General features: G+C 35.0%; 2 protein-coding genes across 10 annotated transcripts in view; both read left to right on the top strand.

The window, feature by feature from the left end:
* LOC117418223 (adenosine kinase-like) overlaps nt 1-7,406 on the top strand; it is a 116,597-nt gene extending 109,191 nt beyond the window's left edge. For both annotated transcript variants that reach the window (XM_034031002.3, XM_034031004.3), the window contains 2 exons: nt 2,569-2,655; nt 6,533-7,406. In XM_034031002.3, the coding sequence (XP_033886893.1) occupies nt 2,569-2,655; nt 6,533-6,657 (212 nt within the window). In that variant the 3' untranslated portion in view covers nt 6,658-7,406. The remainder of the gene's footprint in view (nt 1-2,568; nt 2,656-6,532) is intronic.
* A 4,731-nt stretch (nt 7,407-12,137) lies between these two features.
* LOC117418213 (histone acetyltransferase KAT6B-like) overlaps nt 12,138-17,599 on the top strand; it is a 41,777-nt gene continuing 36,315 nt past the window's right edge. For 3 of the 8 annotated variants that reach the window (XM_058985070.1, XM_058985071.1, XM_034030977.3), the window contains exons 1-2: nt 12,138-12,698; nt 16,287-17,184. In XM_058985070.1, the coding sequence (XP_058841053.1) occupies nt 16,564-17,184 (621 nt within the window). In that variant the 5' untranslated portion in view covers nt 12,138-12,698; nt 16,287-16,563. The other 5 variants (XM_058985074.1, XM_058985073.1, XM_058985072.1 and 2 more) reach the window with 4 other exon arrangements.

Here is a 17,599-nt window from a genome sequence, read left to right as displayed (position 1 = left end):
GGCTAAAATCACATCTTCATTAGTTGTGTTAATCTCTAATTGCAGAATAATTGACAAACTATAAATTACTGTTAACATAATTTACATGTAAGATTTGTATTTAATCATTTCAAGTGGGAGGCGGGATAGCATGCTTCATCTGCAGAATTAATTTAACAAAGTCATTTTGCTGCTAATTAGCTGATCCTAAAAGGATCTTCGTTTTAATGCAATTATCAAAGGAAAAATCTGCAGCTGATTAAGAAAATGTGTTATTTTAAACAAAGCATCTGTATTAAAAACACAAACTTTGCCTACTTTACAATTATATTAGAATAAAGGCTCACCTGTTCCTTAGTTGCAATCCAAAAAAAAACCTTGGCTTTCTCATAGTTTCCAAAATTATAGTAACGCGTTTAGTTCAGGAATGTGTTATGAACAATTGATTATGCATCTATAAATGTGTTAACAATGTTTTTAGCAATCTTAAACTTTTGTTAATATCAGGCTACAGCATTACAGTTTTAAATATAGTTATAGCTAAAATGTGACTAAGATGTAGGTATGTAAAAAAAAAAATAGTGGCATGTCCCTCACGTTTTGAAATGCACAAAACTTTATTGATGGTATTGAAATTGCAAAAGAGAAAAATAACCCATTTAAATGAAAAATGTGAAAAAATAAATATTAAAAATTACACTTGACCAGAATTGGATACTAAGACTTCACAGCATACATGAACATATACAGCACAATTCACCATTATAAGTATTGTCATATAATCAACCTTGCCCATCTGATCTATGTGAAACCCCTAGAAGAGGCCATCAGTACTCCTAACTCTGTCAACAGATACGTTGAAATGACAGCTGGTAGTGGTGAAACAAAGATGTTTGAAATATGCAGGGGTTTTAGGATGTAACTGTGATCAGAGATTAGACTGGCTAAGGCACTTGGTTTTCAGCTATGCCCCAAAGGTGAAATTTAACTCCTATGGCATCCTAATAAATGTAAGCCTGATTATGTCCTTTTGGATAATGATATCCTTAATGTTTCAGCACTGCACTGAAAAAGTCATGCAAACAAAATAGCAATTTGTGACAAGTTGTCACAACTGTTACCCCTCAGCCATTTAAAGGGCTGTTAAATGATTCACAGAAAGCAGTTGTAACTGGTATAATTCATTGTGATGTTTGATGCCAGTGGTGATCACCTTTATTGTATTAAAGGTTCAAAATGTACGAAATAGAATGAACTGTGCTTTCCGTTGTACTGGGAAAGTAACAGTCCTAAGAAGTGTATTCTCGAAGCAACCTTTATACTGCGGAACAGGTACGGTCATGGCCCCCATTTGTCCCATAATGCCATTACACTAGCACTAGTATTCTTGTTATAAGGCTGAACACAAATAGCACGGCCTCTTAGCGATGGCTCCCGCCTACAGCGTTATAAAGGGGGAGCACTGTAACCTTCAAACTGCTGATTATTTATGAACCACTTCAACACCATGACGTACGTCAAATGAAAACCTACTTACAGTACCGTGCCGTACATGCCTATGTCAAGTTTCCCATTCTATTCTATGAGCAGTTTCTCAGTCTAGCGTTTCAGGTTTCAGTACTGTGGAATGTGTAATGAAAGTCAGGGAAGGGTCATGTAGTGTCATGTAGTGATTCCAATCTAGCTGTGGGCTTTTTGAAGACTGAGATATATTGGAGTGGTTTTTGGCATTTGTTCCCGAAAAGCTAATCCTTTACCTTTGCGACTGTACAAACAAAAGAGCATGCAGCTACTTTACAGGTAAGCCAGCTGCAAACAGGAAGCTGTTTGGTTTGAAATGGCAGTGCTGTGACAAAAACAGTACTGGGTACAAGGCAATAAAGCAGGCGTCTGCGGCAGCCAGATCCATCACAATGCCTGCGCAAAGTAGCCCTGTACATGCATTTGTGACTATCCCTCCAACACAAGGGAAGCAGAGACCGCAAAAAAGGTGCAGGGTCTGCTACGAAAATGAAAACAAAAGAAAGGACACAAGAAAAATGTGCAGTGGTTGTGAAGGCAACCCCGGGTTCTGTTGTATATAAATGGCACAGAGCAAGTCGATAATGGCACACGTTTTTATGTTTGATTTTTATTTGATAATTACTGTTTACTGATTATTATTGTTATTAGCGCCGTTTTTGTTTTCATTGTTAAAAAAAAAAAAAAATGTTTTTATCTCCATTGAACATGGGTATGTAGTACACAGGAGCATAAAAGGTTAATGAGGTCATTTATTTTTTTTAACATGTTAACATTTTATAGCAATTACAGGTTTGAAACCATTATTATTATTTTCAAAACCTGGTACCTGGGAAGGGGTTTCATGTTTACATCTGGAGTTGAAGTGGTTAAAAGACATAACTGTTGTGCATTAAAGGCTATGTCCCTGAAACGCTATTTAGATTGATCTGTAGAAGTTAGTACTAGCCTCTTGTGGGTAATTTAATCCAGTGGTGTTTTGGATTTTGTACATGTGTTCAAGTAACATTCTTTTTATGTCAGGCATTTGGTTATTTTCAGCTTTACTGATTATTCTCTTTCCTCTAGGCAATGAAGTGACGATTTCCCCGGTTTTAGACATTGATCAGAGTGAAATTGTGGACACAAATGGAGCTGGAGATGCATTTGTAGGAGGTAGGTTAAGTTTCATTACACCTCACCAAATGTATCGGTGGTTTGAAGTTAATATAATGTAAGTGGTGTCTACGCTTTGAATATATTCATACCATACCACAAATACCCTTTACTTGTTTTTCTGTGCTAAGTGTATTAGGCTGCTCTATGATTCGTAAATTGTAGAGTTCTTTCCTTGAATGTATGTGTCATCCAGAATTGTACCACCAGTTGAGAGAGCAAGGTTGACCCAAATGTTGAGTATATTGTTGGTCTTTTCCTTTTGCCACTGTTAATAACCACACACACACACACACACACACACAAACACACACGTGTATTAAATGAGAAACTTAAGTAATGTGCAATTAGACTCTGTCATAGGTTATGTTTACCTACTTTTGCACTTTTACTTGTCTCTGATCTTCAGAACTGCTTGCCCAAATATGATGAAAATGTGTAGGTTCCACATACAAGAAAGTAGATCTTGGAGACTGATGCCTGGCTAATTGAACTGTTGGAGCCTAAATCCTGCAACAACTTGTCTGATTTTTGAATATATTAAAGACCAAGTATTGTAATTTAAACTTAATAGTGTTATACTTGCATTATTTTTATGTTATAAATGTTTCTGTGCTGTTTGCCATTCTCACATTATCCCTTTTTGAAGAGACCCACCTCCTTGTTAGGTTACCTGAGGGATTCCTTCATGGTTTTTCAAATTAAATCCCGGAAATTAAATTACAGGCATCAACAGAAGTAACCTGTCATGCAAATACTACCATTACCCACGGGTTAGGTTTACATATATAAAACCACTGCTGTAGTAATGAAATAAGTTCTTGATTTGTTATAAAGATTTACAAATTATTTATTAAGAGGTGCATTTTTCAAGATCTGTTGAGAATAAAGGATAAATAGGTAAAATTAAAATACAAATGATAATATCTGTTCTACACATACGCTAGCATTTATTTCTGTTTTTACAGCAACATTCCCATAACATAAAAAATGAATGAATGAATGAATAGCCTACACAAAATACCAGAATGACCAGGCTTATGGTTTGGAAAAGAACATGAGATGACAATCGCATACTGGTTCTCAAAAGAAAAATCTTATCATACTGTCCTTTACATTGATCAACAAATATACTGTATTTGTATGTGTTAAGTATGCTGTCTTCCATGACCACCTTTGGATCTTTTGCGCCCCATAGTCTGGGAACCGCTTAATTTACATCACTTCTTTGGGAGACCGGTGCTCTGTTTCTTTGTCTGTTTTCTTCATAGGACTGTTACTTTAAATAGTGATTCTAATGCATTTTATAAAATGATATAGGAATAAGTAGTTCTACTGATACTGCAGCTTTGTCCCATGAACATGTTGTAAAAAGTGAGGGGGGGTCAGATATTGTTATAACTTTATATGGACGTGATAGGGTTAATATGTTTTCAGTATATGGGCATCTTCTAAATTTTATGAGATTCTATTCCCCATGCTATGGATGAGCAGTGTCTTTTTCATTGTACTCATCCTTGCGTCCTCATCTTGTAGGAAGACATGTGGTACCTGAATGCAAAAAAGTAACCACATGGCTTGATAAGCAAGCGTCATGTACTATGTTATTTGTCCAACTTCCAAATAAATGGCTAGCAATACCTGAAAAAATACACGTCTTTAGACTATATGGTTATTGTACTGTTAGATAAAGAAACATTCTGTACTTCCTGGTGTGGTGGCAGGCTATTTGCAAAACACTTCTTTAACATTTAGATAAGGCACTTCATTAATGTATCTCTGTTTCAATAAGGGGGGGAGGGGGCTCATGCCTAATTTTGTTAGAATACTTTTTATTATTTGGTATAATTAGTTAATATTAAGGGGGGGCAGCTTTAAGATGTATTGGTGCTGTTAGGATGCTTTGTAAACAGCTGCAAAAAGATTGCATATAGAAACCCTTGTATGTGTAAATGTAACATCAGCTGTATATGTCAACTTGTGGTGAGTAATGAGAACAAAGTTTTGCAGGTTTATTTTGTTGTTTTTTTTTCTTTAGTTCTAACATACTGAGAAATTGCAGGTCCTTTCTCAATAGAGTCCACTGGTCCTGAGCCAGAGAATGTTATGTAAAATGTTGTTATCCTGGAAGTTTTGTTTGCATGAGCATGGCAGTAGATCAGGGACACTTAAGTAAGATCCAAGTTGCTTTTCTATGCAACAATACATTTCTTAACACAATAAGGGGTCCCTCTGGCCTACGTTTATAGTTTATTCGTACCACACAAAGAATTGTTATTAAAAAGGAAATCAAATGTCCAACTTGATCTGAGACCCTTAAGGTTATTATGGTGTATTATTGAATGCTGATCCTCTGAGAGAACCTTTCAGATTCGTTTAAACTCTAACACTTGAGGTTCTTTAAAAACACATTTATTGATATTTTTCTGCAACCAGATTTACTCTGAATCATAAACACCGTCACACTTTTATGAAGAGTTAGAAAACCATTGAGTAAATTGAATTATTTCAAAAGCCACATGTTGTGTGCACTCTAAAATCAAAGCTGTTGCCTTCAGTCTTCATCCCATCGTATCCCTAATCAGATTGTTCAGTTCTTGAGAGTATTTACATTTGCTACGCTGTTTGTTCTTGCCTGTTGGTCTCCTTCAGTTTTTTAATGACCTAATCCTTGGGCCTCTTACCAAGCGTTCTGGGTTCAAGAGCAGCAAGCTGGTTTTGTTACAATATTACAATAGCTCCCAGTTACTGTTCCGGGACAAGCAAGACATCCTAATACAGCTGTAAACACGTGTGCTCAAACACAGTATTGATTTTTCTGAGAGGGTCGAAGCTGGTGCTTCATGGTGTCAGAAGATGAAGTTACCAGCTGTTTGTCATTGTAGTCTACGATTAGAATGGTAAACTAGGAAACCTGGAGCAGGACTTGTTGATTTCTTTCCCCTGTATGTTGCTCTGGAAACTGCTTGTCCTAATTTAATATTCTGACAACCTGAAAGCATGTTGATAAATCTGAAACCCGAAATATGAAATGTTGAAGTTTCTTGTAAGCATTGTCAAAGAACCATTTTAACTCTAATGAGCTGTATATCACAGAACAGTTATTCATCATCTAAACATCAAGCGTACTCTGGTACATTATGCAGACTCTTAACATCTATAGAGTTATCATTTGGTGCACAGTCTCTTTCTGTCACTCTTCCTCCTTGTGCCTTGGCAGCAGAGGGCTCAGCAGTCTTGGGATGTTGAGAGGTTTTTCTTTTGGATATAGTGAGGGATGACTGTAATCATCTCATTGACAAAGCTGTTCTGGATAGTACAGCTGATTGAAACGTGTAGAATCATACCTAATTAGTGGACCAATTTTCTATTAAATTCATTCAATGGTTTTGGACAAAGTACCCTTTTACAAGAAGGCTTCTACTAGACCGCCAATCCAGTTGTTTTTACCTCTGAGCATTCATACAGCTCTATTCCAAAATACTCTTTCTACCAAAATATAAATATTTACTTGTGTTTAGATCCACAGCTGCTTGGATCAATTGAATACACCCTCATATCTGTAGTGTTTTACACAGTAACCATTTGGAATAGTGTTTTTTTAGTAGTATTTTGAAAAATGTGGAGCTGTATCAGTTATTACAAACATCAGTGACTAGTTTCATAGACCCTGTTTAGCACTAATTATCAGACTACATTATCCAACAATCAGGGCACAAATGTTTTAGGATGCATTATTGGTAGGTACATTTAGTAATATATTTAATTGTATTGTAGGTGTGGTGCAGAATATAATCAATGACTATTATTTTAACTTGCAAAGGTGTTTAATACGATGCATTTAACAACCTCTAATTTTTACTTCTCTTAATGCTAGGTTTTCTGTCACAACTTGTCTATGACCGGCCCCTGGAAGAATGCATTCGGGCTGGACACTATTCAGCCAATGTCATCATCAGACGTGCAGGATGCACATTCCCGGAAAAGCCAGACTTTCACTAACATCTGAAAATGATAGTGGGAACAAGAGACATCCCTTTGACAATGAGGGATTACTGCCTTTTTGTTATTCATTATTATTCTATTTTTTTTTTTTTTTTGAAACTGACCCACCTCTTTTCGGTGCCTGCATTTTGACATCTGTATTTCTGTTCATCTCACTATGTACAATTATTGGAATTCCATTAAGAACTTGTGGGTATGTTGTAATTATATAGGAGAGCCAATTTCATGAAATTTTGTTTACAGTTATTAAAAAAAGATGGTGATCTGTTACTTAAATAGCTTTATTAAGCAGATACATTTAAATATGACATTTCTGTTTAGTGTTTTGTTTCCTTAATGTGTTATGAAAAAGAAATCAAACATTTGATGATTTGTTTTTGGCAAGTGCATTCATGCAGTTGCATTATTCAAACAGGACTATTAAAAAATGTAACACTGTCTAGGGAATTAATGTCTTTTCACTGTGTTTATAGAATTAAAATTAGCTTTTCTCTTTTTAAGAGGATTTTAATACAATCACTAAAGACTTAAATTGAGGTACAGAATTATTTATGCAGGATCTTGCCATGACATACCAAATTGAAACTTTAAGCGCACAGTTTTAAAAACGAATTCTATTAATGGTATAGATGTTACATCCCAAATACAGTTTATATGTGTTCAGGTAGGGGGGTCCTCTGCATGTTACATTTATTTACTGCACTATGCCATCTCAAAGTGACAAAATAAAAACAATGTGATAACCATGTTATGCTTTTTTTCTGGTGTGTCAAATACTGTAGAGTACAGAGTGGTTTCTACAAATGTAAATTGATGTCACTAAGGAATATAGTATTCACAATGTAATTGTAGAGGAGGATTCAGCACTGGCTCAATATGAAAGCAAAGTTCTCTTGACTGAAATCTCTGACAGATTGATCGTGTTGTAGAAATAAGAAGTCCTTACTTAAACAGTATACTTAGAATGCATTCCCCCCTCCCCCCAATGACAGTACTTTTTATTTTAATTGTGTTTATGTGCAGTTAGCAGGTAATAACTATTAAGATTAGTCAATGAGTTACTTAAGTCTTTTAAATAGTTGTTATTTTGTATATAAAAATAACTGCTTGGTTTCTAGTACAGATTTCCATTCCCATTATGAATTGTATAGCAAATGTTTCATGCCTAAACTACTGTATTTTAAATTAATAGAACTGAATACTTGTGAGCCTATTCATTCTGAAGCTGAATGCTTCTAATCTATTCTAATATAATGAAGTGGCACTGGGAACATTTTTCTCAGAGCTACATTACCTTTCAGGAACGAGAAGTAAGGGGCTATTTTTGATTACACCAGTCGAAATATGTGTTAAGACATTTATGCTAATGTTACTTTCTTTAAAAAGTATTTTCCAATGGAAAATGTAATTAACAACTTGTTAGAACTGAGAGATTTTTCTCATCAACATTTTGCACAGCGCCACATAAATGCATTTGAAAACGATCTCATTACTGATTGGTCCAGATCACATCTCTGCCAGCTGGTTGATTTGCTGTTCAAGGTGGCAGATGGCAAAATACAAACATACAAAAGGGTGAATCCGTGATTAGGAAAGAGATTTAATTCAGAAACTGACATTTTTGGGTGAATATAATTGTATTTGTTGTTTTTTATTATTGTAATGAAAAGGAGGACAAATTTTACTGGCATTTGTGAAAATATTATGATGGAAGAATGATTTGCCCTCCTTTCTGTTGTGGGCCATGGGTTCAGATCCAGATCAGGCATTCTCTCTAAAAGCAGACACACTGCCTGTGTCAAAATGGGTGGGTGGATGGGTGTGTATATTACAAGCACCTCCACCACAATTGGCATGGATCCGTTTCATTTCAGAAAAGCCACATGTGCAACGTCTTTGGAGCGTGATTATCAAAAGCTAATGCAGCAGAGGGTACCCTGTGGATTCTGAGGTTGAAGAGTATTAACTAGATACTGAGGATTAAATCCTGTTCTTTCACTGCTTTGCTTGAAATAAATCCCTTCTCAGTACTCTGGAACTGGGTTATTTTGTTCATGTTAATGAACACTAAAATTGGACTAAACATTTAAGACACATGTAAAAATTAAAGAAAACCCATACATTTATAATAAGTGTCTGCACGTGTCCTGGACAGCAGTGCTTTCTGTTTGAAAGAACCATCACGATCTTGAAACAATATGTATGGGTCAAAGCATACAACAAAACATCCTTATTGGTGTTTGTTGGCACAAATACCAGCATTCTACATGATGATGCAATCTGGGATCGACACAAACCAAATACACCACTCCAGTGGTATTGATGAATGCTTGAAAAGCATATTTTTAGCAGAAGGTTAGTAAATGTGGTGTAACATAAATTGTTGAGAAAGAAAGATGAAACTCAGTGATGTCAAGTACCTAGAGTGTTATCCTAAGATTAAGTAGGGACTTGGCTAATGAACTATTTAATATGATTATAGAGAGAGAGAGATAATACATTACTTCCAGTGTCTATATATGTTTCTATTCAAATCTTTAAGCAAACTTCACCAAAATGATTTGCTATCTATCATAATATTCACAACCTTGTTCTTCGATTAATTCAGTTGCTTGACAATCCCATGAATTGAAACTGGTCAGGTGGGACTGGAGATGTATCACAGCATGGAATTGAGATCCATTTATTTATTTATGTTTTGCTTTAATCTCTTCTTTCCTAGCACCTTTCCTTATTTATCTTAAAAAATATCAATAGAACTTGGGGACATCTGCATCGTATAAACATGTCCCCAAGTTCTATTGATATTTTTAATTTGTTATTTACTTTAACATTATGAACATTATCTGAGCACATTGAGATTGTAAAATCTTAATTGCACTATAGAACAATGTCTAGTAACCACACTAATGGTGGGTTAAGTGGTCAAATTAGCAGATTTTCTGGATAACTGACCCACACCCTGAAATTAACAAGGATGCATTGCATAAACAAGAGCTACTGCAAGCTTAATTTAAAAGCAACCCCCTAATAGTAATTAACCTTTGTAGCCAGCAAAACCTAAAGTAACATCTAACACATAAATAATAGAAAACATATGTTTATTGGGAAGAGGTTGTGGTCCAGTTAATTGATCACTACAGACTTCTGGATAAATAAACAGGCATAAAAACGAATTGTACTATTCAGTAATAATAATCAAGAACTTATTATTTCAGTTTCTATAATGGTGACCATCTAAAATTTCTTCAAGCGCCACAGTGTGTCTCAAATAAATGTACACTTTTGCCAATTGGCCTGAAAATGTTTTGTCTGGCCTGGAAGAATAGTTTGTTGCCAAGATCTGACACTGCCTGCCCATATTGCTCATTTGCAATTAATAACTTCAGTGTTCTTTTTTGGAATATACTCTTTAGTCCAAATAAAAGTATCACAGTGTTTAACATGCCTGTTTTAGTTTATACAATATGGTATATTTTAGCTTTAAGTGGTTTATAATTTGGCTAGAGTACGAAGGAAAGGGAATAGCTGAGTTTACCACACGTGATAAGTAATTATAGAACCATAACTTAACTGAATCTCTTCTGCTTAACTGTTTAAAGTTATGGTTGATATACCACCAATATACAGCATTGCAAAACATGTGTAAATGTTTTGTTTAAGCACTTGCAGGTCCAACATCACATACAAATTATTAGTATGTCTAACATCTTTGCTTCTGTTTGTTTATTTAATTATTCATTATGTATTGATCAATGTAATAAATTCATAAAAAAATCCACAGTATGTAAGTTATGGAACAAGATTGTGAGCATAACTTATTAACTGGGGATCTGGCATTATCAAGGAATTCATTTCTCGTAATCTATGGCTCTGTTGTCCTGACCAGGCCAAGTATATAGTGTATCTTCACCTCTCCCAACACATTCACCTAAGGATTTATTTCACCTGAGGGATGGCCTCACTTAGCAACTTCCAATGGTATTATTCTAACCAGTGTTAATCACTAGGTTGTAATATGAGTCAATCCTTGCTCATTTTATCACAATGACACATAAGGGTTTAAGTTTCCTGTTTAGAATGAGCTGGTGAATTACAGATATATAATCATGAGTGGTGTTAATAGTTAAAGATAAGCTTGCTCCACTCTCACCCTTGAAAGTCTGTGATTTTAGTTCTACTCCACGGACCATTGACCATTGTTCAGGAGGAAACAGGGTTGTCTTTTCCAGTGCTGGAAGAGTCATCACTAGCCCTACAACGCCTTCATTTCTATAGGTTACCAAATCTTTTATATGATACACAATGGGGTCATTCCATGTGAAATCAACACATCAAGATGTCATTTTTAGAGTCACCATTTCAGATTTAAACTAAACTAGGGGGTGAATTATAGATAAAACACAGTAGAATTAGTACCTTTTTTTTCAATACACAAATGAATACCATGAAATGGTTTTAGAATTGGAAACAATGTGTATCTATTATACAGTGTTCCACATTAGATTTTGCGCCTCTGAACATCCTAATATATATATATATATATATATATATATATATATATATATATATATATATATATATATATATATATAACATATTGGACTCTTTGAAATTCCCAGTACCACTCACTAAATCCATTATGGCCAATAGATGTTGCCTTTTCATTACTGGAATAACAATAATCTCTTTAGATTAAGGTTCTTTCAGGTTCTACAGGTGTACTCACCTCTCAGTCCAGATAGAAATCAAATACCCTGTCCATTGCAGCCTTCTTGTTCACACGTCTGTTTTTGTTCAACGGGTTTCTGGATCAATTTAGATATAATTAAGTTCACACTATCACGGTCAGCTGAGAGGTTTGTTGATGTCTAGCATGGCTTGTTTCATTTCTTCAATAAATTTAGAATCTCATCTACTTTCATTTTACCTTATGGTTGGCAAAACATTTGGAAATTACAGAAGCAAAATGTGTTTCGGGAGGGGTCCTAATCTTTTGGGATTACTATGTGCAGTACATACTATATTATTTACTTTTATGACTATTACCTTTATATTGTCACGTTTTAGAGTTAAAATTAGGTTTCAAAGGGGGAGACTGTAATTACAGCAAAAACAACCTGTTTTCTCAGAGAGTGAGCAGACAGTTAAACAAGTAAGCAATCACCAAGAAGAGAAAAAAAACAATAACATGACACTTCATTTTAACAAGATAAAATCTAAGTTCTTTAGGCAATGGACTCAACACCCATTGCTTTGAAGTTTCACGTTATACATTAATGGGAATAATGTAATTACCTTGTGCACAACAATTGCTACCGTTGAAATCATCTTATTTTGACACAGTGTACGCACAAATGTGGTGATAAGTATGCATGACGTAGATAGATTGTTACCAAATTCTACAAATTGTAACACTGAGAATCAGGCAACAATAAAACTGCACATTGCAGAGCACGTTATATAATCCAAACTTTACAGCGTTTCCCCGCGTAGACTCGAACAGCTTGTGCTTGAGCAAAACTTGATGAAGGAAGTCGGTTATTGCCTTAAGAATAATACAAAACTACCCCCAATAAATTGTGCGGTGTTTAAAAAATAATTGCATGCTGCCGCAGCTCAGTTTATAGTCCCATGGCAAAAGCACAACAATTGTATTCATCACAAGCCTAGTTGACCCTGCTGGATCGATGGTTAGGATGCTGTTCTGTTCTTAGGTTTTTGTGTTATTGAAGGAAAGTACATTTTTATTCTGTATGTTAAATGTATTGAGCATTGAGGCACAAACTTAACTTTCCCTTTCGGAGTGTTCCCGAGATAGAGTGAAGAAGGGGGAGGGTACTACTTTGTTACAGCCTGCTATGTAGATTAACCTTTCAATTAGTTGTTATCAGGTTCTTTCTGCCTCAGCGCAAGCTGTCGCGTGCGTCCATTTGTTTAATAAAAAAGAAGCTTTTGGAATTTCAGTTTTTCACCAACGTTAAAGAAATAACATAATTTGTGGAATGAAGAGACGATCCCTGTGAGAACTTAAAAAGGTAACTACAAACAAATGTTTGACTTAGGAGGCATTTTTTCCTTCATTTCTCTCGTTATTTATTTAGGCTATTTATTTATTTATTTATTGCATTTAGGCTATCGCTTTTTTGTTACTTTTGATTTCAGAGTGTTTCTTCATGATTATTTTCACATTTTTAAATTTAAATTAGCTGCATGTTGTATAATACAAATTTAGCAAAGTGTCTACATAGCGTAATGGTGAATTGTTGTTGTGCTATTGGACTCGGAGGTGAATGAATTGCTACGCAAATTGTATTATATGTTTTTATGACAATTATAATTGTGGCATGTATGTGGTACCGTATAAATACATACAATTCAGAAAACGTCTATTGTTTTAGGTTTAAAAAAGTGTTTATCAAATGACAGAGTCATGGCAAAGAGACTAAAAATACTGACACTAAATTTGAAAGCAGGTATAGGGAGCGAAACGCGGGTGTAGCAGTAAAAACAATAATACACACACTATCACAGGTCCTCCGCAAAAAAAAAAAAAGATAAACATTAGGCTACATCTCAACAAACTTGAACACAACCGATTGTCTGCTACTTTAGCAAATACATGATGAATTTACAGCCAACCAATTAAATGTAACATGCTCCAATTTTTGCTGTCTGACTTAGCCAATCGCTCTTGAAAGGCGTTTGTAGGTAGGCTAAATTTTTTTTTCTTTTGCCAAGTGACGGACTCTTTAATTTGTCAGGCTTTGTTGCTGTTATTTAGTTAAATTACTCGATTAATACTGCAATTGGCTAATCGCAATTCAAGTGTGCTTTATTTTTGTTGTTCTGTGAAGGAGATTGGGAGGTGGCGGATCCCCTTATGAGTGACTTTTTTTTAAAGCTAATCGTTACTTTAAAAGGCGGGTCGGTCCAATATAATTGGCAGATCTGCCACCAACAACTTGCACTACATCTGTAAGGGGCAGAACTTGCTGTTGGTGATTGACGGCTGCTCTATCAAACCAGGAATCGGATGTTTTATTTTATAGCCAATATTTACGTTGCTTGGGAGGGTACACGAGTGTGTAGGTAAGGTTTAATGAGACTCCATTGGGCTGTAATCAGTGTCATGTCGGATTCATGTAAACTACAACATTGTAACAAAATGGCGTCGTTTAGGTAACACCAGCAGGCAGTAGCGCCGTCAACCCACAGCCACTCAGCTGCTAGAAGTCAAGGTTTGTGATTTGTCTTTAATTCAATGCAATCACAGGTTAATTGGGGCATTAAGTTACCATCATAAAATATTCAGTTATCTTGCATAAACATAGAGATGTAAAATATACGTTTAACATAAGGTAATTGAGAAATTGACTGCAATATAAACTTGAAATCAATATTTGACTTTTTTTTTTTTTTATCGAGATGTGTAATGTTTCGCTTAATGGTGAGTTAGGCTTTTAGAACTTTGAACAGGTTTTTATTAAGTTGTTAGACATACATAAATGTAACCACAATCGAATTAAGAAAGATTGGTTCAAATTAGAGAAGGTGTTTTAGAGCTATATATATATATATATATATATATATATATATATATATATATATATATATATACACACACACAAAATTACTCATGTGAAAGTATTCAGCTTTAATCACAGTAAGCAAGCGAAAAGAATAGTCTACTTGGTGAAATATACTCGGATTCAAGTGTAAAGGAATTGATTGAAGAGATTGTGGTAAATGATGGGATGGATCATAAAAGCAGTCGCTGAGACTGAGTTTGTTTAATGCAATGGCTGTTGTCTCTTTTTTTCCTGCAATCCTAGTGTGACCCTGCTGCTGCAGTAGAGAGTCGCGCTTGATGTGTGATCATTGGGGTTTTGTAGCAGGTAGAAGAATTCGAAAGAAATTGCACAATACAGGTCACCTGCTGGTTGCATAATGTACTGACATTTTTCCTGTGTTGGTTGCAATCACTAACCTTTTTAAAGATAATGCCAGCATATTAGTGCTTTCACATTTAAAAATATTTGTACACTAAATGTGTGCACTACATTAATCTATAAAGTACCATTTACACATAAACAGTTATCTGATCTGCTGAGCATATCCTCCGAGACAGGGTTACCTGTATACAGTGGTGGAAGTGCCCATCCAAGGTCAGTGTGTCATGTTTGGGAGCAATACACCCAACAGCTGTGATGAAACATGTTAGGGCATTCTATAAGACACGTTTTTAAGAGTTTCAAAATCTAGATTTTTAAGAAGATGCTTGGTTGTCTGTCAGTCTGTCACATTTGCATATACATGATGGAAGTACAGTCAATAATGGCGCATTACTTTTCACGATTCTGTGATTGCTCTAATTTTGTATTTATAGCAATGGGGGATGTACTGTATGTTGCAACAAAATAAATGACATTCTGGATGGATTTAGGGACTTAATAGCTCAAATTTAATTTTAATTGTTTGGTGAATGGGTAAATGCTTAGTAATAAACGTAAAGTCTGTACATGTTTAAATGTGACATGCAAGCAACATTATTTAAGATGCTATGTAAAAAAATTGGCATGGAAAGATATCAGCTAAGAGACATTTCTCTCTTGGTAGGATTTTTGGATTACCACTAAACAGCAAGAAAGTAATTGTAACCTAAACTTTCAGATGTGATGCTGGCTCCTCACATTGTCTTGTGTTATTGCAGTACTGGCCAATAGTGGTGATTTACAAAATTTGTAATCTGTATTTAAACATTTTTTTTCTTCATTTTAAGCAGTTACTTTGTGGTGTGGTCGACGACTGGCATCTTTGCCCATCCTGTGTCTCTGTAAAAGAGAGCCACGTGTCAGTATGTCAGTTATTGAAGTAGGCCTATGTTTGACAAAAATGTAGACAAAATACTTTTTTAAACTACCCAAGCCATAAATTCTCCTAATGCGTTTATAAACATTTAATATTTATTGTACAGCGCTCTTTTTTAAATGATATATATATATATATATATATAAAATGTACTTCTGTTTTTTAGGCCATTCCTGTACATTTAACAGTGATAATGACATAGCCTATACTTTACTGTAGCTCATTCAGCAACTTTCTTTCAGTTGTTGATGAACACAATTAGTACAATATCATTAATCTAAAAGTGTCATTTGAACTTACTGTTAAATTTGTGATAAATGGAACACATGTTGTGCATTAGGCCTATATTTAATCAGATTAAATATACATATTGATCCACATACATACGATTTATGGCATGAACTTGGTTTTCCCAAGCAGTTTTTCACACTGTAGTTTTCTTTTAGAAATGGTTTTTGCAAAATCAGACAAAAGCAAAAAATAAATAAATAAATACGACCAAAACCCCATAACGTAGCCAACAAGTTAATGTCAGTTTTTCTACAAAGACAATAACATTGAACAAAAAAGACATAACATTGAACAAAAAGCAAGCAAGGGTCTGATGTCTGAGAACTACTGTAACTGGGAACTAGCACATGTTGTAAACTGATTTGTAACCTTTTGAATTTAAGGAATTAATGGCAAACATGGTAAAGGTACACAAAGGTTAAGTGATTCTAATAAAGTAAAACAATTTCTTCTTTTTCTTCTAGATTATTGATGAATTTCTGAGGATTTTTTATCAACACGTTTCAGATGTCCAACTGTTAAACTACTAAAACAGAGGATTATTCTAGAAATGTACCACCTTCTTGATTTCAATGGTCCCATCTTTCCAAGGATATACAGGAGTGAGTTAGAATGGCATATGATGCTTTGCTGAATTGTTTATTGTGTTTTAAATGCATTTTATGATGTGGATGCATTTCAGTTCTAACAAGGAGAACACTTTATGGATAACTCTATGCTGAAACAAATTATTCTTCAACCATGGTAAAACTTGCTAACCCACTGTATACGAAGTGGATTCTTGAAGCTATACAGAAGGTTAAGAGGCAGAAGCAGAGGCCATCTGAAGAACGAATTTGTCATGCAGTATCGGCTTCACATGGATTAGACAAGAAGACTGTTCTAGAACAATTGGAATTAAGTGTTCTTGATGGCTCCATTCTTAAAGTAACAAACAAAGGGTGTGCATCCTATAAAGACCCAGATAATCCTGGGCGGATTTCACCCCTCAAATCAGCAACCTTTCCTATATCCTTAAAGGGATCTATTAGAGCCACTGGGGATCTTCGAAATGTGGATTGGAATAAGATACTGAAGAGAGCCATTGAAGGTCTTGATGATCTCAACGGTTCTTCATTGAAGAACATAGAGAGATATCTTCGAAGCCAGGATGATTTGTTAAATGTAATTGACAGCCCAATATTTCAACAGCGTTTACGTTTAGCAGCGAAACGAGCTGTTAATAATGGGAGATTATTGAAGGATGGACCACTTTACAGGATGAACTATGGAAATGTGGAAAGAATGGGATCATCTAAATACACTTGTGCTTCCACATCATTGCTCCCACCTGTAACCCTTCTCCCGCATGAGAAAGACCAGGTAGGTGCTGTCTGAAAGATTTAGTAGTGTTGTATTTCCACTGTTGGTGCCTAGAATTGTTTTTTTTATTATTATTTTTGTGTATTTCATGAAAGCAGGTTAATTTAAGTTACTGATTTTTACATATTGTCTTAGACCCTGACGTGTTAACAAATTCTAATAATGCAGAATCAGAATAAGCAAAACCACCTTCTAGCTAGATAAACAGGTTCTTAACAGATACAACACAGGGATATCACACATTTTTAAATAGTTTTGTTTCTGAATGTGTGGGGTTATATATATTTTTAAAAGTATACAATAGAACTTTGATGCCAAGGAAGCATTGTTTCTGTCAGAAGATGCATAATAGAAGATGACACTAATGAACGTGATTTTCACTGTTGTATAGTATTATATTGATGTGGGGATTCCT

The sequence above is a fragment of the Acipenser ruthenus genome, chromosome 13 (genome assembly GCF_902713425.1).
Source record: "Acipenser ruthenus chromosome 13, fAciRut3.2 maternal haplotype, whole genome shotgun sequence".
Lineage (NCBI taxonomy): Eukaryota > Metazoa > Chordata > Actinopteri > Acipenseriformes > Acipenseridae > Acipenser > Acipenser ruthenus.
The sequence above is the reverse complement of the archived record's forward strand: the minus strand, read 5'-3'. Positions and strand labels throughout refer to the sequence as shown.